This window comes from Notolepis coatsorum, assembly GCF_963971535.1.
Source record: "Notolepis coatsorum genome assembly, chromosome: 6".
Lineage (NCBI taxonomy): Eukaryota > Metazoa > Chordata > Actinopteri > Aulopiformes > Paralepididae > Notolepis > Notolepis coatsorum.
The window spans coordinates 156125446-156149052 of NC_140170.1; the positions used below are offsets into that span (position 1 = coordinate 156125446).

General features: G+C 46.5%; 1 protein-coding gene across 1 annotated transcript in view; it reads left to right on the top strand.

The window, feature by feature from the left end:
- The first annotated feature begins 669 nt into the window (after positions 1–669).
- The window catches only part of arhgef25b (Rho guanine nucleotide exchange factor (GEF) 25b), a 51536-nt gene continuing 28598 nt past the window's right edge, over positions 670–23607 (top strand). Inside the window, exons 1-2 of the mRNA XM_084317193.1 lie at positions 670–973; positions 2917–3045. Of these exons, the coding sequence (XP_084173319.1) occupies positions 677–973; positions 2917–3045 (426 nt within the window). The 5' untranslated portion in view covers positions 670–676. The remainder of the gene's footprint in view (positions 974–2916; positions 3046–23607) is intronic.

The following is a 23607-nucleotide window of genomic DNA, read 5'->3' on the forward strand; positions in this document are numbered from 1 at the left end:
TATGTATGTATGTATGTATGTATGTATGTATGTACATAGTAGGTCAAAAGTCCTTACATGTGGATGAGAAATTGTCCATGATGATGTGTGTGTGGATGATGAGTGTGTGACAAAGGCATTTTCCTGGTTAGGTCAGGTTATGGTCAAGCAAGGCAAAGGAGTGGTTGGGTGGAGTTAAGCTAATGAAAATATTACATTTAGGTAAACACAGCCAACTAGTTGAATGCATATTTTGAGCTAAATATCAACCATTTTACATTTTAAAGGCTTTACTTTATATTCTTTACATTTCACGTCAATATGGGATGTTTTAAAAATGAATAATCAAATTAGCCGTCTGTTTGAAATCTCCATGACATGATGTAGATGTAAAAATAGCAACACCTTCGCTGCTACCTTATCATTTCAAGGTGCTGTAATTAACACAACACAAGGATTCAATGTCCCAGATGACATCACTGGTGGCCATATTGAAACTCTCAATTTACTCTCAAAACTAATGAATTACTTCACTTTTAAGTAATTGCCTGTCTGTCTGTCTGTCTGTCTGTCTGTCTGTCTGTCTGTCTGTCTGTCTGTCTGTCTGTGTGTGTGTCTTTCTCTCTCTCTCTCTCTCTCTCTCTCTCTCTCTCTCTCTCTCTCTCTCTCTCTCTCTCTCTCTCTAGAGTCTTACACTATGGCAGGAAGTGAGGGCAGTATCAGCCCCTCTGATGGTCCGACGCCCCTCCAGGCCTCCGGCAGCACCAGCCCCTGCTCACCCTCCACACCCGGGGGGTCCCGGCACCCCGTCAACACCCTGAAGAAATGGCTCACCAGCCCCGTCCGCAAGCTGAGCTTTGACTCCAGGGCGGGAAGAGGCAAGGGGGAGAAGCAGGTGTCCATGCTGGATGGGAAGCAGCCCCCGCCCCTCTTCTCCCACGCTCAGGGAACGCCCCGTGAACAACCCGATGGCTACACCATCCTCCCCGATGTGGTGAGACTCGCTGAGAGTGTATTTACATGCATGTCGATATTCATTATACTGTAAACTACTAACGAGTCAGTCGCAGTCAACCAGCACCTGCTAACGGTTCTGAGCCTTTAGCTCAGCTGGTCGCCTGTGGATCCTATATGGTCCCTGGTTCAAATCCACTCGGTTACATTGGTGGCAGCGGTGGGATCTCACTGCCCTGTGAATCTGTATCCAGGTTCACGTAGCAATGGGGGTGGGATCTCAGTGCATTAACCCTGGGAAAGAGCGTGCATCGACGAAAGGACGTGCGAGGCCACACTTCTCGAGGGGAGGACGACTGTAAACTACTATAACGAGTTGATTTGGTTACAATACTAGCTAGGCATTACTATGCATTTTAAAAGTCTGCCCATATACACAAGTAACTGGAATATTGTAAGTATATTACTAAATTATTATTATTGTAAACGAGATATGCTGATTACAGGACATGTACCAAATAACAGAGGGAAAACCTGAGTATTCAGAATAACGTTGGAATATTAATGTGCATTTTAACACACCCAGTAAAACTACATGAGACAAAAATAGTAAATACACAAGATAGCTTCAAGCTGATACAAAAAAGATGAATCTAGTCTTAACTTAAAATACTATAAACTGTTCATATGTATATGGACTACTTAAGCATTACATCACGCGACGGAGTGTGTTATACGAATTAGATCACGCCTAGGGGTGGTTGTTAGGCCCGAGGCGCAGCCGAGGGTCATTAGACCCCCCTAGGCTTGATCTAATTCGTATAACACACGACTTCAAGTGATGTAATGCATTTATACAATGGCCGAATTCATCCAACCTTATTGCTATACAATAAACACACAGTAATTGAAGCATAATGGAGATGTATTCACAAAACCATCCACAGAAAAAGTAGGTAAAAAAAATTTAAAAATTTGCCTCTGTGTCTAGAAGCAGAGGGAGGTGCGTTGCTACAAAGCATGCCATCTAACAACAAACTTCATATGAATCCCGCACAAACTTCATATAGACTGCCAGCCAGCTTTTGCGCGACGGAGAAATACAATTTCAATTGTGACGAGAGAAGATCATCTCCCGATTCAGATCAAATTGAACACACACAGTTTCAAAGATATTAATGTTTTGCGGCAAATTTTCACCCCGCAATGGATTTAGGTGCGTCTCATCTCTCCTCTCTCGTGTCTCTGTGCTTCTCCTCTCCTCTCCTCTCCGACACCGAGACAGAGAGCACTCCCCTCAGACGCAAAGTTCTGTAGTTTTTCACACAGCGAGGAAAATAATACAGTCGGGCAATCTAACAAGAATTAACGTATTTGAAGTGTGTCAGTGTAATGGTGAAGTCAAGTGCTTTGAGCAGGGTAAACTTATAACTTATATTATATGTTACAGTATATAAAAATACCGTTTTACTTTTGTGCAGTAACTGAAGCTGCCACACCCCCCCCTTCCAACATGCCTGATTGTTATGCATTTTACTCTGCCAATTGGCGACCCAATAAAAAAGGTTCCGCGACCCATTTTGGGTCGCAACCCTAAGTTTGGGAAACGCTGAATAGTAGATCCAAGTCTGACAAAAAAAATCGACTGTTTTTATTAAATTTTTTTATGAAGATGACAAACCATTTACATAATCCAACATATGTGTAACGAACTAACATATTCCAGTTGACTATCTTTTTTGGAGGATTCGTTCAAAGGCTATTCATACTTCCATTTGTCTATCTATGGCAGACTCATTCAGAAAAAGTAATTCGGTTGTGGGAGGGATCTGGGGTCACGTGGAGTGTGTTATACGAAATAACAACGTCTAACTTGACTGTTTCAGCCAATCAGAATCAAGAAATGTGCATGCCATTGTATAAATTATTTTGAAGGATTACACAACAGTCTGTAATAGCTGCCATCTATTTTGCATTGTGCAGGAATGGAAAGACGGTCTGGTTAGTCCAGCACTGAGTCCGTCAGCACAGTCTCCTAGAGGACAGTCTCCTACAGGACACCTCTCCTACCAAAACTACCTGTCTGACCTGCTGCAAGACACTAACAGTCTGGTGAGGCCTACCTTTCTCTGTCTGTCTGTCTGTCTGTCTGTCTGTCTGTCTGTCTGTCTGTCTGTCTGTCTGTCTGTCTGTCTGTCTGTCTGTCTGTCTGTCTGTCTGTCTGTCTGTCTGTCTGTCTGTCTGTCTGTCTGTCTGTCTGTCTGTCTGTCTGTCTGTCTGTCTGTCTGTCTGTCACACACGCACGCACGCACGCACGCAGGCAGGCAGGCAGGCAGGCAGGCAGGCAGGCAGGCACGCACGCACGCACACACACACACACACACACACACACACACACACACACACACACACACACACACACACACACACACACACACACACACACACACACACACACACACACACACACACACACACACACACACACACACACACACACACACACACACACACACACAACACTGTGGTCTTTTGTACAAACCCAAAGGCTTGTTCTGTGTTGGTTGAGAGAACAGGGACAGAGGACATTTGTCAGAGCACTCATGTGTCATTAGTCAAACTCTGAGCACCGAGAGATTTCTCTCTGAGACTCGTATCAATATTCAATTACAGACCCAGAATAGATTGGTCTTAGTTAGAGAGAGAGAGGGAGAGGCTGGAAGGACAGAAAGTACAGGTACAGAAGGACCTTGATGCATGTATTAAATCTGGACATGTAAGAATACAAGATCAGCGATTTGATTATGTGTTTCTAACAGGAAGAGGAAGGTGCGACATAATAAATGATACGTCAGTATAACAGACATGTACTTTATTTTTTAAGATGAACACATTTCTAACAATGTCCTTCAGGAATTAAGATACGATAAGATATAAGATATTCCTTTATTGATCCCTTTGGAGGAAATGCAGGTGTCATAGCAGCATGGGGGAGGGGGAGGGGAGGTACAGGTATGGGCAGGGTAATAATAATAATAATAATAATAATAATAATAATAATAATAATAATAATAATAATAATAATAATAATAATAATAATAATAATAATAATAATAATGGCTTGAATCTCAATAATAGTAGAAAGACATAAATATAGGCACACACACAGATTTCAAAGGCAATGTAATCCAAAAGTGAATGAAAGTAATCAGAGTGTATCCCAGTGGATGATGTAACTTTTAAAGGTGATCTGCAATCTGTAACAGTTTAAATCCAGAAAGTAGAAGATGGGAGCAAACCTTGCTCACTTGAACATCTTCTGAATTCAAACCTTTATTTATTCTCGAAAAGGACAATTGAGGTCACCCTCATTTTCAATGTTGTCGAGACTTTTCAATGCATGAATACTTTGTGGTGTGTTGAACTCGTATAGTCAGATGTCTTAACAGCAGAGGGATCCGCACAAATCTTTTTTGCAGATAAAAGGTCTGATTTATTGGGCAGATGTGTGGCCCCTCAGGGCCTCATCATCATCACATCATCATCATCATCATCATCATCATCATCATCATCATCATCATCATCATCAGGGCCTCATCATCATCATCACATCATCATCATCATCATCATCATCATCATCATCATCATCAGGGCCTCATCATCAGGACCTCATCATCACATCATCATCATCACATCATCATCATCATCATCATCATCATCCTCATCATCATCATCATCATCATCATCATCATCAGGGCCTCATCATCACATCATCCTCATCATCCTCATCATCATCATCACATCATCATCATCATCACATCATCATCATCATCATCATCATCATCATCATCATCATCATCATCATCAGGGCCTCATCATCATCACATCATCATCATCATCATCATCATCATCATCATCATCAGGGCCTCATCATCAGGACCTCATCATCACATCATCATCATCATCATCACATCATCATCATCATCATCATCACATCATCATCATCATCATCATCAGGGCCTCATCATCACATCATCCTCATCATCCTCATCATCATCATCACATCATCATCATCATCACATCATCATCATCATCATCATCATCATCATCATCATCACATCATCATCATCATCATCATCATCATCATCATCATCAGGGCCTCATCATCATCACATCATCATCATCATCATCATCATCACATCATCATCATCATCATCATCATCATCATCATCATCATCATCAGGGCCTCATCATCATCACATCATCATCATCATCATCACATCATCATCATCATCATCATCATCATCATCATGAAAGATCATTAAAGCAGTCTACCCTCTGATTGGGTGAGACTGCAATATGTTACAAAATAAAAACAACAACACAACATAGTAATTGACACGGAGGAGCTCTTCCTATGATGGAAATACCTCCCAAAACTGTCCCCTACAAGAGTTAAACAGAAGAGACTCTTCCTCTAAGACAGGGGTTCCCAAACTTTTCAGGCCGGGACCCAGAAAATAAGGCGTCAGAGAGCCGCGGCCCAATGCACATCGTGAAGCTTTTTTTTTTTTTTTTTGCCAGGTGACCGATTTTTTAAGCCAAATATCACTTCAATCCTATTAAGTTAGTTCAAGTTAGTTATTCATTTATATGTGCTATTTATGAGAGGGCTAACTTGTTGCAAAATAATAATGATAATAATAATAGCCTCATTAAAATACTGTTGTTGCTTCGGTTGTTTTCAGCGTTTTATGTGCATAATCTGTTATTTAGTTTGAAATGTTCGTTGAAATAAGTAGATTTTTTGTTTTTGTTTATTTATTAAGTTAATATAAAACCATATAGTCACATTTTAGAATACAATAGAATAGAATTTTAGAATACAACTAGAAACACTGTCCTGGCCTGCTTCTAAGTTCAGTGGCCTGACAAAAAAAATTAAAAAAAAATGATTTTTTTTTCTTCTTTTTTTTTAAAATCATCTCGCGGCCCTCCCGTGGCTTCTCGCGGCCCACCTTTGGGTCGCGACCCCGACTTTGGGAACCACTGCTTAAGAGATCATCTTTTTGAGCACACTTTCTAACTCGCCACTGCTCCTAAAATATTCTCATAAACTAGGATGTTTTACATCAAAACATCTGTTTGTCCTCTCGCTCAGCGACGCCACGTTTCACTTGTGCGTCATGCATGTTTATTTGACATGTGGTTTTGAAATGTTTCTGTGATTTGTCCGTGATTTGACGTTTTGTCTGGGCAGGTGCAGCTTATCACTGTTAGTAACCACAACAACGTAGGTGCACAGGAGGGTAAAAAAAAAAACATCTTAAAGTGTCGATTTCTGGCACCTGTGTTGGCAGGCGGTACAGTCTCTGTGTTTTTCAATACATTTCCCATAATCCTCTTTGCTCTTTGGCTTCTGTGTGACTTTGTGCAGAGTAGATTCTTTCCATGGTTGCAGAAAAAAAATCCCCCCGTTCGTGAAAGAACGATCGCGCCTCATTTGTTTTAGACGTACTTCACGAGAAGACTGACTAAGCTGGTCTCACCAGACCCTTTGAGGCCAGAGCAGCGAAGGTGAGCGTTGTGTCGACGCGCTGCTCTCAATTATCTCTGTACATGCTGCAGAACTTGATTCATTAACCCTTTCACTACCACACTACCAAAGGGTTAACCCTTTTACTACCACACTACCAAAGGGTTAACCCTTTCACTGCCACACGACAAAGGGGTTAACCCTTTCACAACCACACTACAGAAGGTTAACCTTGCACAACCACACTACAGAAGGTTAGTGAAAGGTTAACCTTCTTTTTATGTATTGACACTGAAGAAGCCCTGATGGGTGAAACATCTGACCAATAAATCGTTTTACCTGCAAAATAAATGAGTGCAGACCTCCCCTGCTTTTCCAAATTTAGAAAGTAACCTTTGTAACCCTGAAAGACCCCCCCCCCACACACACACACACACGCACGCACGCACGCACACACACACACACACACACACACACGCACACACACACACACACACACACACAAAAACTATTTTTACCGTACTGAGTGGTCCTTAAGCCCTGTGCATTGGGATCAGTCCTGTGTGTGTTCTCCCAGACAGCATCTGGAAGTGATCAGGCAGGCAGGCCGTCTCTCCAGGCAGGCAGAAACAGGGTCAGGGCTGGGGCTGGTGGGGAGTGGGCTGGCACCGAAATGGGAAGGAAACCTGGAGAAGCCTAGGGGAAGGGGGGGGGGGGGGGGTCGTTCAGGGAGGTGGTCTGTGGATGTCGGACCTCCGCAGTACGGGCCCCCCCTCTCTCCGTTACCGGAAGCATTTTGCATCGATTTCTTTTGTGCCTTTTGAAATTGGGAAATGGCTTTTAAAAATAGATGTTTTCGAGTGAGATTCAAACCGTGACATCCAATCGTCAACAATGTTATATTAACACTTTCACTAGCACACTACAGACGGTTAACCCTTTCACTACCACACTACAGACGGTTAACCCTTTCACTACCACACTACAGACTGTTAACACTTTCACTACCACACTACAGACGGTTAACCCTTTCACTACCACACTACAGACTGTTAACACTTTCACTACCACACTACAGACGGTTAACCCTTCACTACCACACTACAGACTGTTAACACGTTCACTACCACAATACAGACGGTTAACCCTTTCACTACCACACAACAGAAGGTTAACCCTTCACTACCACACTACATACAGTTCTGTATCATTAGGGGATCCGCTTGGCATCACTCATGCACTCCCTCGCGTACGTGCACGCGCACTGAATAAATTCCACAAATGTACCTTTAATACCAGTATTAGTCTGACCACACCCCTCATCAGCTTACCTTCATAAGCAGGTGTGTGGTCACCTGCTCTCCTCCTTCTCGCTTTCACCACAAGGAAGTGCCCGGTAGTACCCCACTTGACGTGTTGTTAGTTGAAAAGAGTTGTGACGAGTTTACATTGTGCTTAATTTTTTCTTCTCTCATATCTGTTGTAAAGAAAAAGTTTGGGTCATAATGTATTCCGCGGAGAGTAGACCCGCTAGACCTACTCTTCACCAGCGCTTCTCCATTCCCGCCTCCGTCGTGCGTTTTGGTGCTGGGCTGTTGCCACTTTCATGGTTGCCGACCCAGCCCAGGAGACAGCCGATGGATAGTTTGCCTCTCCGAAGAGCCGAGGAGTCGGTGCCGTCGCTCCGGCGATGGCCTGATCTCGACTCTGGTTCTTCTGGTTCCGGGGAATCGTCCGTTGGTGAACGGGGGGTTGTCTTGGAGCCAGAGGATTTGCGACGCAAACTTTTCGCGTCTGCCCGTTCACGTCGCAAGATGGTAGCATGCAGACGCGAACGGCCTGGGTTTGGGGAACTGCTGGAGACCAGCGAGGATGCGTCCGGCTCTGGATTTCTGATGGAAACTGAGGACTTCATGGAAGAGGCGGACGGATTCTTGTATGATGGTCCCATGGAGGAGAGTATCCCTCCTCAGGAGACCCCGGAGGGGGGAGAAATGGCTCCATGGGGCTCCCTGTTCGAGGATGTCGAGGAACCACCTTGGCCTCATCAGCAGGATGCCCTACTGTCGGCCACATCAGACTGTGGCTCCTTAACCAGTCGCAGCCTGCTGCATGTGAGGGATGCGGGGTCGGTGGAGGAAAGTCCGCAGGGGGAACTGCAGGCTTTGTTTCCCGAGCTCATGGCGGTAGCCGCCGCCGCAAACGGCGTGCCGCTGCCATTGCCTGCACCTGTCCCTGATGATCTCATAGGTCATCCCTGGCAGCATCGCCCAGTGAGAGGGGTGGACGTTGTCTACCCATTTTTCCCCTCAATGGGGGCCTATGTTCGTCGGGGTCAGGCGGTGTCCAACATCATGGGACTAACTCCCACCTACGTACCAGTTACGCGGGTGTCGGGGTTAGTCAAAGGTATGGGGGAGGGCGTGCCTCGGCTTGACAGTCCGATGGCCGCTCTCCTCTGTCCGGATATGGTGTGGGAACCCCTATGCAAGCCGGTCCTCCAGGGGAAATCGGCTAGGCGATTGGCTTATTGGGGTGACCAGTCATTTATCGCTGGTACACAATCGCTGGCTGCGGCGTCTAACATCGCCCACCTGGCTAGATTTGTATCGGGGATCATGACGGGCGGCACGGATCTGAACGAGGTAAAATGCGATCAGATCACCCAGGCTGCAGGAGCTGTCCTGCACCTTTCCCAGGTGCTGGCCATAGCCATGGGGAAAGTGCGCGCCCTGGCTACCCTGGGCCAGCGTCATCTTTGGCTGGAGCAGGCCCGTGTGCCGGAACGGAAGAGAGCCCCTCTTCTGACGGCCGCCCTCTCCGACGCTGGTCTGTTCGGGAAGGCCCTGCGGTTGATGACCTCGACATGCAGAGAGATGGCAGAGGAGAGATCCATCCTCCAACCCCATTTTCCGCCTCCCGTCCTTGCCGGTGGAGTCAGAAGGCTTCCGCGACGTCGAGCTGTCTCCGTCGCCGCTACCACTGCCTCCGCCGCCGCTGCTGGCCCTTCCAAGAGGGCCAGGAGAAGAGACGGCGCTTCTGCCACCGCCGGCCCATCCACGACCGGAGGAGACGGTAGGGAACGTCGTGACCAGCAGACAGTAACCTACCATCCCTCCGGGGCTCCTCGGGGTGGCAAGACTCGAGCGGTGCGAGGTGGCAGACGCCGCTGAGTGACTTTTCCCCTCTGTATCCCCTCTCTTTTACACCCTCCCCGGCCCCTCTATGATTTTGTGCCTTAAAAAAACATTATAAATAAAAAAGTTCCCCGACATAAGGGGGACTATGTTTTGGCCGAACAAACTGTGTGTTTCTTCAACAATTCATATGGTGTGGTTGTGTAAATATGAATCTGCACTTTTACGTTGTGAGATGAGTCGTGTTGTGTTACGAGGTTAAGCAAGGTCTGCAACATACACTCAGTAATAGGTTCTATTAGCTTGATTTGATTTGATTTGATTTTATTAGGGATCCCCATTAGCTGGTGCGATAGCAACCAGCTAGTCTTCCTGGGGTCCACGCACAAAAAAACACAAAAACAATCACCATTGCAAAAAAACAAAATTATTAAAAGTCAGTACACACAATGCATAATGAACCTACTGTAACAATTAATAGCTAAAATTACATTAGTGTAAAACAAAAACAAAAAACCACTTTACAGTGTTAAAAACAATTTAAAAACAATTTAAGATTCTTTTTAAAAGTGAATCTGTGAGGTTTTGCCCGCTGCTCACTACCTTTTCTCTGTCTTCTTTAAGCCTACTGTTAGGAATTCCCTACTCACTCTCTCTAGCCCCCACCCTCTCGTTCCTTACCCTTAGTGGCCACACCTGTTTGATATTCTATTATCTCTCGCACCTGTGATGGCAGGCTAATTAGTCCCCCTGTGGGCTTTAAATACCGGGGCGCTTCCCCTCGTTTTGGCGTGGGGTCGTGTTGTATTCATGCTGAGTCATATTCTCTAACATCGAGACTCTTTCGGGAGATCCTCTGTCTGCCTATGCTGTTCCATTCTCCGGCGTCGAGATGTTTGCTCCAGCCTTCGCCAGCTGTCGCCGTTGCCTGTGGGGGAGACTGGTCTGCGCTTCCTGTACTTCCACGGGAGGCACCCCAGCGTTCCACTGCAGACCCCCGCGCAGCTGTTCGTCCTGACGCACATCCAGACCAGCGCAGACGCTCTCCAGTCCTCAGCGCGCAACGCGCATCTTCCAAGGACGCTCGAGCTTGGCACGCTCTCCAGACCAGCGCGCAACGCGCATCTTCCAAGAACCCTCGAGCTTGGCACGCTCTCCAGACCAGCGCGCAGCCGCGCATCTCCTAGACCTTCGAGCTTGGCACGCTCCTCCGTACCAGCGCACAGACGCGCATCTTCCAGACCTTCGAGCTTGGCACGCTCCTCCGTACCAGCGCACTGACGCGCATCTTCCAGACCTTCGAGCTTGGCACGCTCCTCCGTACCAGCGCACAGACGCGCATCTTCCAGACCTTCGAGCTTGGCACGCTCTCCAGACCTCAGCGCGCCGACGCGCATCTTCCAGACCTTCGTGCTTGGCACACTCCTCCTCGCAGACGCACCCCGAGGCGTCTCTCGGTTCCGACGCGCACACCAAGGTGTGGCGCGCACTCTGTTCCTCGGCTCCGACAGCGGCTACCCGGTGGACGACACCCTCGCCACCGCCACTGTTCCGACGCGCACACCAAGGTGTGGCGCGCACTCTGTTCCTCGGCTCCGACAGCGGCTACCCGGTGGACGACATCCTCGCCACCGCCGCTGTTCCAGCGCTCTGTTCCTCGGCTCGGACAGCCAGCCACCCGGTGGCGATGCCCTCGCCCCGTTGCTGTCCCTGTTCCATTACGCATACGCCTGGGTGAGTTTTGATTGTGATGTCACTCACCCAGCGTAGTGCCCTTGCCCCCGTTCCCGCTGCTGTCCCTGTACCTTTACGCATACGCCTGGGTGAGTTTTGATTGTGATGTCACTCACTCAGCGTAATGCTTTTTGCCCCCGTTCCCGCTGCTGTCCCTGTACCTTTACGCATACGCCTGGGTGAGTTTTGATTGTGATGTCACTCACTCAGCGTAATGCCTCTTGCCCCCGTTCCCGCTGCTGTCCCTGTACCTTTACGCATACGCCTGGGTGAGTTTTGATTGTGATGTCACTCACTCAGCGTAATGCCCCTTGCCCTCGTCCCGCTGCTGTTCCCCAGCGTATTGCCTCCTTTAGTTCTCACTTGGATATTATTTTGGACATTCCATCTCCCACTGTGTGTTTGTTCACACGAAGATAGTATTTACTTTGTTACTTTGTTTTTTGGACTGTTCTGCATCTGCTCTGTTTTTTCCCTTTGAATATTAACCCTCTCCTCTGTTCTGCAGAGCGGCCCAGATGTTTTCCCACCAGTCCCCAGTTCCTCCCTGTCCCCAGCCCGCCTCCGCGGTCCTCTGTCCCCTGTTCCTCCCTGTCCCCAGCCCGCCTCCGCGGGCCTCTGTTCCCTATGTTCCCCAGTACCTGTCCCTCTGTCCCTAGATCTCCTAGTCCCTAGTCCTCTATCCCTAGTTCTCCTAGTCCCTAGTCCTCTATCCCTAGCTCTCCTAGTCCCTAGTCCTCTGTTCCCAAGGCGTTCCCTTAACCTTCCCTTAGGCGTTCCCTTTACCTTCCCATAGTGTTCCCTTTACCTGCCCACCTCTTAAAGGCACTTTACCTACCCCTCTTGTGTTATTCCAGTGTTTTGTGTTTTCTCCCTTAAAGGGACAGTGCCCTTTTTCCCTGTTCTAAATAAATATCTGTTTCTTGGCAAACCATCATACCTGTCTTGTGTTGTGCGATTGGGGTCGGTTACAAACCATAACAGAATCTACTGTAAATGCAGCAGAGGTGCACATGCTCCACATGCAGGTAGAAACTGGTGTTATTCCATTGCTTGAACTAAGTATATGTGTCTCACAATGCTGTGTTGTTTAGTTGCAGTAATACTCGTACACGCACATTCCACGGCCTAGCCGTTACTCTCGGTCAGCGTTTTTTGCTATGTACGACATAGTCAACGGGTGTAGGATTCACACACATGCGACTTGTTTTTTGTTGTAAATCCTGTTCACATTTTGTGGGTAGCGGGCATTGTATTAGCTTATGCTATGCATTGCATTCTACCGGAGGTTTTCAAAATGGCTACGGTTGTTTTTCTGTGTGTAGGGAACGAAGTGTGTTTTCGTGAGGGGGTGTCGAATAAACCCCTCCTTTCCCACTTGATTGGTTTAGGGGATTTTTTATCTCTTCTGCTGAGCCAGTCAGGGCCGAGCCGGTGGGACGTCTTGGCAGGGGGGGGGGGGGGGGGGTGGGGGAGGGTTATTCTGCCAACTCCTATTACAAGACAGGAGCCGGCAGGATTCCCCGCCCGTTGTAGCGGTGTTGCTATGGCGACGCCTTCCATGAGTTACGGTGTCTTAAAGGTGTCGAGTTAGGGCGTAGGGCTCACGGTTCTGCTACGCCCGATTTATGTGTAAACTTGAGTCGGTTGGTCACATGACTCACAGTTGGCATATCTTTTTCATGACTATAAACTCATGTGGGAAGGTGTTTCTGGGAGGGTCTGGTCTTACACTCTGATTAAAAAGAGTGACTGGATTTGAAATCATGTGGAAACGGGTTTTTTACTCCCAGCTGTGCAGTTGGTTCATACGGGTGATGCTTTTTCTTTATTATTATAAAGAGTTGGATGTGTCTATATGAATTGGAAATGGGGGTTCCTGATGAAAACAGGACTAACGTCTTTCTCAGGTCTGCCTCCCCTTAACCAATTGTGTGTATTGCGCCGTACTGGGTTGTACCCTTTCTGCAATCTGTTGGGTAAAGTTTTCATTCATTCATTCATGGAGTTGATTGCATCTCGCCCCTCTTGTCGTTCCCCTGGGCGTCTTGGGGATTCAATAAGATGGTCTAAATAGCCTATTGTTGATGTGGGTATGTCAAAACGCACACATAGTGCTAGCTCAGGATGTTCTGTTGGACATTGGCTGACTGGCGCGCCTTGATTGCTTGGGGTTAAAACAGCGTTTTTTATGAAGCAATTGGGATGGTGGTTTTTTCCTCTTCCGACGCCCTGTGTGGTTGTCGATGGGTTCCCGTTCATATCAGGGGATGATGACGGAATGGATCTGAACAGAGGGGGAAGGGTCTCACGCCCTGGGGGTGGGCCGCCGGGCGCGGTTCGCACCGAAACGTCTGGGTGGCGCCTTCTTTTTATGTTTTGAGATCAACACGCATATCTGCCCCTTCTCCTGGAGTTGGCATGTCGGCGTGGTTAGGGCACGGGACTGGTTCTGGTCGCGCTGGTCCGGATCAGTTAAACCCGTTGTCCGCCGGGGATGCAGATCTGCTGTTCTGGTACCCTGAGGGACTTGGGCTTTTTTCAGGGGGAAAAATGCTAGGTCGGTCCGGGTGTCACAGGGTTGAGCGCTATGGAACCCTTGTTGGGTACATTGTATTCTACACTGTCGTAAATGGCTTACGGCCGTGCCAACCTGTACGCGCCCGATCTCGTCGGATCTCGGCCGCCATGCAGGTTGGTCTTGGTTGGTACTTGGTTGGGTGACCTCCTGGGAATACCAAGTGCGGGGTGCTGGGGCTGGTTTTCCATTTTTTACGCTCTTCTCTTCCGCGTAGCGAAGAGGGGCCTTGGGGTGGTTTTGGCCTCCTCGGGGGACCCTGTGCTCCCCGTATCACCGGGCCCGGTCCGGGGTAATGTTTCGTTGACCCGTAGGCCCGGGATAACCCTGTTGGTTTTTTTCCTGAGGGGTTATGGGACCAACCACCGCGTAGGGTAACACCTGGGTGGTTGGTTCTCTGGTGTGTTGCTGCAGTGTCAACTCCCGGGTTCACCGGTTGAGGGTGCCCCTGCACGTTCATGACGTCTGCCAATCGTGTCAGCCTTCTCTGTGGAGGCTTGGTCATGCAACAACGCCAGCATTCGCCCCTTCCGCCGGGGCGGCTGTGTTCAGCTGTCCTTTCTGGCGCCTGTCTCGTCCGCAGTCTCCAGGCTAGGGTTAACAGCCTGTTGCCTGGTCTTTTTCCCCGGTGCACTGCCTGCTTCCGTTGGTTTACTCTTTGTGTGTTTACGGCCATGCTGTCTGCCTGTTACAGGGCCAGTGTGCCAGACGGTGTACTGTTGGGGAGGACAGGGCCCGCTCGGCTGAGGGGCCTTTGTCCGAATACGCTGGCGATGTGGGGGGCGGGGTCACTAAGTGCCCACCTGGGGTCTTGATGCTGGCATCATGGACTTCTCCGGGCCCCCATTCCAGGGAGTCCAGTCCTTTTGGTGGGTCTGGGTCTTCCTTCGCGCTCCGCTGCTACGGCCTTGCCACGGGGTTGGGTTTGCCCTTGACCCCGTGATTCTGGGGGCAGTAACGAGGTTGTTTCCCTCCGTTCGTTCCCGGGTGGCATGCGGGTTGTGCGTGTGTGTAGTCGTGGGGTCAAGCCACGGTCTGCTCACCCTGTGCGTTGAGTTGCTTGAGTGCCTCTTCGCACGGTCGGGTCCGTCGCCCTCCCGGTAAACCTCTAATAGGGGGGGTGCCCTCCATTAGGGAGGGTCGGGGGGGCTCGGCCCTCCCTGTTCTGTTGGTTGTGGGGGGCCTTCAGCGGGGTGTATTTGTCGGCCAGTGGCTCCGCTTGGCCTCCCTTTGTGCATGAGTGATGCCAAGCGGATCCCCTAATGATACAGAACGTTAGGTTATGACTATAACCAAGTTCTGTTAATTAGGGGTGACGCTTGGCATCCGACGGCCGCTGCAGCCCTTGACCTCACCTTGTGGTGAAAGCTTGGGAAGGAGGAGAGCAGGTGACCACACACCTGCTTATGAAGGTAAGCTGATGAGGGGTGTGGTCAGACTAATACTGGTATTAAAGGTACATTTGTGGAATTTATTCAGTGCGCGTGCACGTACGCGAGGGAGTGCATGAGTGATGCCAAGCGTCACCCCTAATTAACAGAACTTGGTTATAGTCATAACCTAACGTTAACCCTTCACTACCACACTACAGAATGTTAACCCTTACCACACTACAGACTGTTAACACTTTCACTACCACAATACAGACGGTTAACCCTTTCACTACCACACAACAGAATGTTAACCCTTCACTACCACACTACATACAGTTAACCCTTCACTACCACACTACAGAATGTTAACCCTTTCACTAGCACACTACAGTAGGTTAACCTTTCACTACCACACTACAGAAGGTTAACCCTTCCACTACCGCACTACAGAAGGTTAACCCTTCACTACCACACTACAGAAGGTTAACCCTTTCACTATCACACTACAGAAGATTAACCCTTCACTACCACACTACAGAATGTTAACCCTTTCACTACTACAGACGGTTAACCTTTCACTACCACAATACAGACGGTTAACCCTTTCACTACCACACAACAGAAGGTTAACCCTTCACTACCACATTACAGACTGTTATTACATGGCGTTTTCACATTCGCCGAAATGCTTGCTTGTGATTGGTCAATAGCCCCCCGACAGCGGTCATTATTTTTCAATAATGACCGCTGTGGGACAATAATGACCGCAGTGCGCAGCTGTTCGCAATCAAGCCCACTGACACACACTGTTTCAGTGCAATTAGACACTGCCGGTGTTCTGCTGCCGGCGATGACAGGGGGCGGAGCGACGAGCGGAGCCAGAACGCAGCCAGAACCAGTGTTGCGAGTCGATGTAAAATGAATTAGGTATATTGTTAGTAAGTTAGCCATGTAATAAGCGGGATAATGTATAGCTATACTCGGTCATTGTCGCAAAATAATTGACCTTCACTGACGTTTAAAACACCTCGCCGAAGCGGCTCGGTATTTTAAACTCTGTGTCGGTCAATTATTTTGCGACAATGACCTCGTAGCTATACATTATCCCTTACTTAACACTTTCACTACCACAATACAGACGGTTAACCCTTCACTACCACACTACATATGGTTAACCCTTCACTACCACACTACAGAATGTTAACCCTTTCACTAGCACACTACAGAAGGTTAACCCTTCACTACCACACTACAGAAGGTTAACCCTTTCACTATCACACTACAGAAGATTAACCCTTTCACTACCACACTACAGACGGTTAACCTTTCACTACCACACTACAGAATGTTAACCCTTTCACTACCACACTACAGACGGTTAACCCTTTCACTACCACAGTACAGACGGTTAACTTTTCACTACCACACTACAGACGGTTAACCTTTCACTACCACCTTCTATAGTGTGGTAGAATAAATCAAAACACAGGAAAGAACATTTTCCAAAAATGCCCCCTTTAAGAAAGTCTGGGCTACAGGAAGGAGTTCGGGACATTCTTTGAGGTTTGATAACAGAAGACAAAGGCTGGATCACATTCATGCAATTTCTGTTCCGTCTGCCCATGCCCCTCCCCTCTGGGAATCCCTGTGGAAACCGGATGTTGTTCTTCTCACATCACAAGGTGTCCAAACCATACATGATGCAGATCAAGGTCACTAAACTAACTAGAGTCCGCCCTCAAGACTGGAGCCAGTGATCAAGTCTGTTCACTACAGCATTCTGTGACCCCCCCCCCCCCCCCCATTCGAATTAAAGCCCTATTTGTTGCCTGTCGATTTCCGTTTCAGGCGACAAAATCCGTTCTTGAGTTACATGCCGATATGTGAGGCGTGCGCCAAAGTCGAATGCATTGGAGTCTATGAGAAAATGGAAACCTGCAGACTTTTTTTTTTCTTTCATATATTACCAAAATCGCTCTATATCACTCATTTCTGAACATGAAACATGAAATTTGTACTACACAAGACTTCATGCTATTTTTTCAGCCATACAAATTTTCTTGGAAATATACTTTTGGATATTGCAACTACTACAGAAAAGTTTTTCTACAACTCAAGTTCAGACCTACTGTATGTTACTCTATTTCATTAGCACTAAAAGTGAATTTTCTTTATCAGAAAATTTTTTGGTTTGCAAAAAAAGTATGCAGTCCTCAAGTTCAAGTTAAAAAAAATCCACTTTTGGGGGCGCCAGTTAAGAGGTTTAAAGGGGCACTTTAAATGATTTTGAATATGGGCACCAGTGATGTCATCTGGAACATTGAATACAGTATGTGTGTTGATTACAGCTCAATGAAATGATAATGTAGCAGTCCCTATAAGACATGCTATTATTTTTTTTACATCTACATAATTCAACGTCCCCGATGACGTCCCCATATTCAAACTAATTTACTCTCAATAACTGTCAAACTAAATGAATGTGTGCAAAGTTTTTGGATCTGTGTGAGATTATGTGCAAAATAAATCAGGCATTGTTTTTTTGGTGAAGTGCCCCTTTAACATAACATCAGCTTGAGCCGTAAATAAGTTTGAAAGATGTTCTAAATTCTTAAGTGATCGCTGCCAAGAGGCTGGACTCATGCAAGTGGGACTTTTTCAAATAGCTTATTCCACGTAATTGTGGCAAGGATGTCTAAATTCAGTTGGTTGCAGCGCCCCCTCAGTCAAAGAGACCCTTGCGATGACGACGGCTTAGAACATCACAAGTGTTCATTTGAGGGCTGACGGGTCAGGGTTTGAATGGAAAGCAAATGGGTTTCAGCCAAAGAGTCCCTCCAGCCAGAGAATCAGCACGCAAGATTGCACTAGTATGGCTGGAGTGTCTTTGGACAAGAGCCCCTCTCTCAACATCGCTGTACGCTTGGTCCTTGAGGGCATTTAAGTGAGGGGCGAACTATGCATTCCATATTGCTCATTAAAGTGCCCACAAAATGGCCTTAAGAATGTGTTTGGCTTCTGCAATGGGACGTGTTTCTGAATGAAGCAAGCTGTTTAAGATAAGATAAGATGAGATGAGATAAGGGCAGGATTTGAGTCAGACATTAACCAAACATATACAGCAATGTATCATTGAGGACATAATAGGATCGTTTTACTGTATATGATCTAAGGTGGGAAGAGGGATCATTTAAACATCCAGATAATTTATGCCACCTGCGCATTGGGCCCAGTGGTTAGTGATGTTACCTCACAGCAAGAGGATCCTGGGTACAGACCCCAGCAGGGGGCCTCTCTGTGGGGACCGTGTTTCCTCCCGGTACTCTGCTTTTCTCCCCCACCATGAAGACGTGCACGCTGGGTTTCCTGCCACTGCCCTTGACCGAGGTACTGGAGTTGGTCCCCGGGCGCCGTGCCGCACTTCGTCTGGCTGTCCCACTGCTCCTGAAATAGTTAAGATGGGTCAAATGTAGGAGGACGAATTTCCCCCCCAAGGACATTGATAAACGTTCAACTTTACTTTCCAGGAATAGAGAAGAGTGGAATTTGCATATAAAAGTACAATAGAAGTGCGACACTGTCCTTTCTGGTTATGCATTGGCACATACTGTACAGAGTACTGAGGCACACAAGGTAACACGACTAATCTCACTTTAGCTTCAATATGAAAATCCTTGCAGCTAACATTAATCCAGCCTCTTTATCCTCGCCAGGCCCTGGCAGACTCGGATAAACAGATTCACCTTTTTCACCAGCAGCAACCCTGCAATCTCTTTGACATACATAGCTATGGCAGTTGAATTACCTAGTCTGTGTGTGTGTGTGTGTGTGTGTGTGTGTGTGTGTGTGTGTGTGTGTGTGTCACTGTCTGCTAGCAGCTGTGATGTTAGTAGAAGAGGAAGCACAAACATAATGGTTATAATTATAGATTAACACTAATAACTATCTCCTGGTGGCACAGTGGTTAGCACAGTGGCCTCGCAGCGAGAAGGTCATGGGTTCGAACTAGGGCTGGGCGATATGACGATAACGATAATTATCGCGATATATTTTAATAATCGATATCGAAAAAGAAAAATATCAACAAAAAAATATATCGATATATATATATATATATATATATATATATATATATATATTTTTTTTTACCTGCAACAGGGCAGTTTTAAAACCAGAGACAGTGGACAGACTTGTCTTTCTTGCCTGCAACTTAAAGTAATGGCTTTGCTTGTCCAAATGACAATACTGACCAAATTGAGATTTATTTTTCTCTTGTCCATTTATTTTGTTTGCTTTCTAATTTAAAATACAGTTTGAAACCGTCTGTACACAGTAGGCTATGTGTGCTAGCAGAGCTAGACTCCAGTCACGAGTCACGGTGGTTGGTGGTTTGTCCACCAAAAAAGCGCCAAAAGATAGAAAAGAAACTAGCAGAGCCAGAACTGTTCAACTCCCCTGGAGCCACAGCCAGCAGAGAAGCCGATTTACTTTCGCATTAAACCAGCTGCAGCCTGAGAACTGGAGTGTGAGGGGATGTAACACTAAAGATGGCGGCAACGACAAAGAATTGCTGCAAAATAAACATACATCTGTTGTTTAAAAATATATATATAATTATACTTATAACAATATCGATAATATCGAATATCGAGTGATATGATATTGTTATCGATATCATTATCGCGATATCATTTTTGGCCATATGGCCCAGCCCTAGTTCGAACCCCTCTGTGTGGAGTTAGCATACCTCACCATGCTTGCATGGTTTTCCTTCGGGTGTGCTCCGGTTTCCTCCCACACCATAAAGACACGCTGCACGCTAGGTTTCCTGCCGTCGCCCTTGACCAAGGTACTGGCGGTACAACTGGAGTTGGTCCCCATGCGTCACACTAAAATAGTTAGGTTGGGTCAAATGCAGAGGATGAATTTAAAAAAGAAAGAGATGTACAGAGAGGTTCAACTTAAACTTAACTCTGTCTGTTATCCATCAGTCTGCAACAGCCTCCCAGAGGATCTTAGAGCATCTAAATGGGTTGAAGTGTCTAAGAGTATGACCTCCTTTCCTGTAGCCTCTCTTGTACCTGTAGGAACATGTTAGCCTCTCTTGTACCTATAGGAACATGTTAGCCTCTCTTGTACCTGTAGGAACATGTTAGCCTCTCTTGTACCTGTAGGAACATGTTAGCCTCTCTTGTACCTGTAGGAACATGTTAGCCTCTCTTGTACCTGTAGGGACATGTTAGCCTCTCTTGTACCTGTAGGAACATGTTAGCCTCTCTTGTACCTGTAGGAACATGTTAGCCTCTCTTGTACCTGTAGGAACATGTTAGCCTCTCTTGTACCTGTAGGAACATGTTAGCTTCTCTTGTACCTGTAGGAACATGTTAGCCTCTCTTGTACCTGTAGGAACATGTTAGCTTCTCTTGTACCTGTAGGAACATGTTAGCCTCTCTTGTACCTATAGGAACATGTTAGCTTCTCTTGTACCTGTAGGAACATGTTAGCCTCTCTTGTACCTGTAGGGACATGTTAGCCTCTCTTGTACCTGTAGGAACATGTTAGCCTCTCTTGTACCTGTAGGAACATGTTAGCCTCTCTTGTACCTGTAGGAACATGTTAGCCTCTCTTGTACCTGTAGGAACATGTTAGCCTCTCTTGTACCTGTAGGAACATGTTAGCCTCTCTTGTACCTATAGGAACATGTTAGCCTCTCTTGTACCTGTAGGAACATGTTAGCCTCTTTTGTACCTGTAGGAACATGTTAGCCTCTCTTGTACCTGTAGGGACATGTTAGCTTCTCTTCTATAGGAACATGTTAGCTTCTCTTGTACCTGTAGGGACATGTTAGCCTCTCTTGTACCTGTAGGAACATGTTAGCCTCTCTTGTACCTGTAGGAACATGTTAGCCTCTCTTGTACCTGTAGGAACATGTTAGCCTCTCTTGTACCTGTAGGAACATGTTAGCCTCTTTTCTACCTGTAGGAACATGTTAGCCTCTCTTGTACCTGTAGGGACATGTTAGCTTCTCTTCTATAGGAACATGTTAGCTTCTCTTGTACCTGTAGGGACATGTTAGCCTCTCTTGTACCTGTAGGGACATGTTAGCCTCTCTTGTACCTGTAGGAACATGTTAGCCTCTCTTGTACCTGTAGGAACATGTTAGCCTCTCTTGTACCTATAGGAACATGTTAGCCTCTCTTGTACCTGTAGGAACATGTTAGCCTCTGTTGTACCTGTAGGAACATGTTAGCCTCACTTGTACCTGTAGGAACATGTTAGCCTCTCTTGTACCTGTAGGAACATGTTAGCCTCTCTTGTACCTGTAGGAACATGTTAGCCTCTCTTGTACCTGTAGGAACATGTCAGCCTCTTTTGTACCTGTAGGAACATGTTAGCCTCTCTTGTACCTGTAGGAACATGTTAGCCTCTCTTGTACCTGTAGGAACATGTTAACCTCTCTTGTACCTGTAGGAACATGTTAACCTCTCTTGTACCTGTAGGAACATGTCAGCCTCTCTTGTACCTGTAGGAACATGTTAGCCTCTCTTGTACCTGTAGGAACATGTTAGCCTCTCTTGTACCTGTAGGAACATATTAGCCTCTCTTGTACCTGTAGGAACATGTTAGCCTCTCTTGTACCTGTAGGAACATGTTAGCCTCTCTTGTACCTGTAGGAACATGTTAGCCTCTCTTGTACCTATAGGAACATGTTAGCCTCTCTTGTACCTGTAGGAACATGTTAGCCTCTCTTGTACCTATAGGAACATGTTAGCCTCTCTTGTACCTGTAGGAACATGTCAGCCTCTCTTGTACCTGTAGGAACATGTTAGCCTCTTTTGTACCTGTATGAACATGTTAGCCTCTCTTGTACCTGTATGAACATGTTAGCCTCTCTTGTACCTGTAGGAACATGTCAGCCTCTCTTGTACCTGTAGGAACATGTCAGCCTCTCTTGTACCTGTAGGAACATGTCAGCCTCTCTTGTACCTGTATGAACATGTTAGCCTCTCTTGTACCTGTAGGAACATGTTAGCCTCTCTTGTACCTGTAGGAACATGTTAGCCTCTCTTGTACCTGTAGGAACATGTTAGCCTCTCTTGTACCTGTAGGAACATGAATGAATGAATGAATGAATGAATGAATGAATGAAAACTTTATTTAACAGATTGCAGAATGGGTACAATACAGTACGGCTCAATACACACAATTGTTAAGGGGATGCAGACCAGAGAAAGACGTTTGTCTTGTTTACATCAGGGTCCCCCATTTTCAATTCATATCGACATTTATGACATACACAACATACATGACATTTATGGCATAGGGACATACAGGTATTTAGTACTGATACATTTGTGACATAAACGGTATTCAAATATACAGCACTGTTACCCATAGATCCTGACAGAGTATATACTGGGGAGGGGACTGTACATTAGGAGGGGGTGGGTGGGTGGGAGAGAAATATACATACGGTGGGGAGAGAATATATACATGTTAGCCTCTCTTGTACCTATAGGAACATGTTAGCCTCACTTGTACTGTACCTATAGGAACATGTTAGCCTCTCTTGTACTGTACCTATAGGAACATGTTAGCTTCACTTGTACCTATAGCCTTGACTTTTCCTAAGAACTATTTTACTGTTTTATTTTTATTGTGTTTCTTTTCTAAGAACAATTTGACTTGCGTCTATTTTATTGTGTTTCTTTTCTAAGAACAATTTTACTGGCGTCTATTTTATTGTGTTTCTTTTCTCTGAGCAACATGTCTGGCGTGTGAATATGGTCAATTATTCACCCATCGATCATTCTAGTTCTACTTTCCCCAATTCTGTCTGTCCATCCATGACCTCAGCAGAGAAGGTGGGTGGCGGTGGTGGGTACATGAAAAAGTGCTTCCAGCTGTAGGATTAGTCTGGACTTCAGTTCAGTATTCAGTTCCACAGGAATATTAGTCCAGCAGGTCCTTTAGCCTCATGGTTCCCTGTCGTTTCCTCACCCCCCCCCCCCCCCCTGTCTGCTTCCTGGATCAGGAGGCTGCTGATGAAGCCTCAATGAATTAAGTGTCTGTCTGGCCTGGCGGTCCCACTGACTGCACGCTACAGTACAGCACCGCTGGTTCCCACGCAGCCGGCCAGGAGAGGGGCTTTATTTTTTTTATCTTTTTATTTTTCGAATGCCCTCTTTTAATCGTGTGTGTTTTGTTTTTAGGTATTACAACCTATTACGATAACATCAATTATGCATGTGATGATCGGATCTCCAAGCTTGACACAAATGTATCGGATCTCCAAGCTTGACACAAATGTATCTG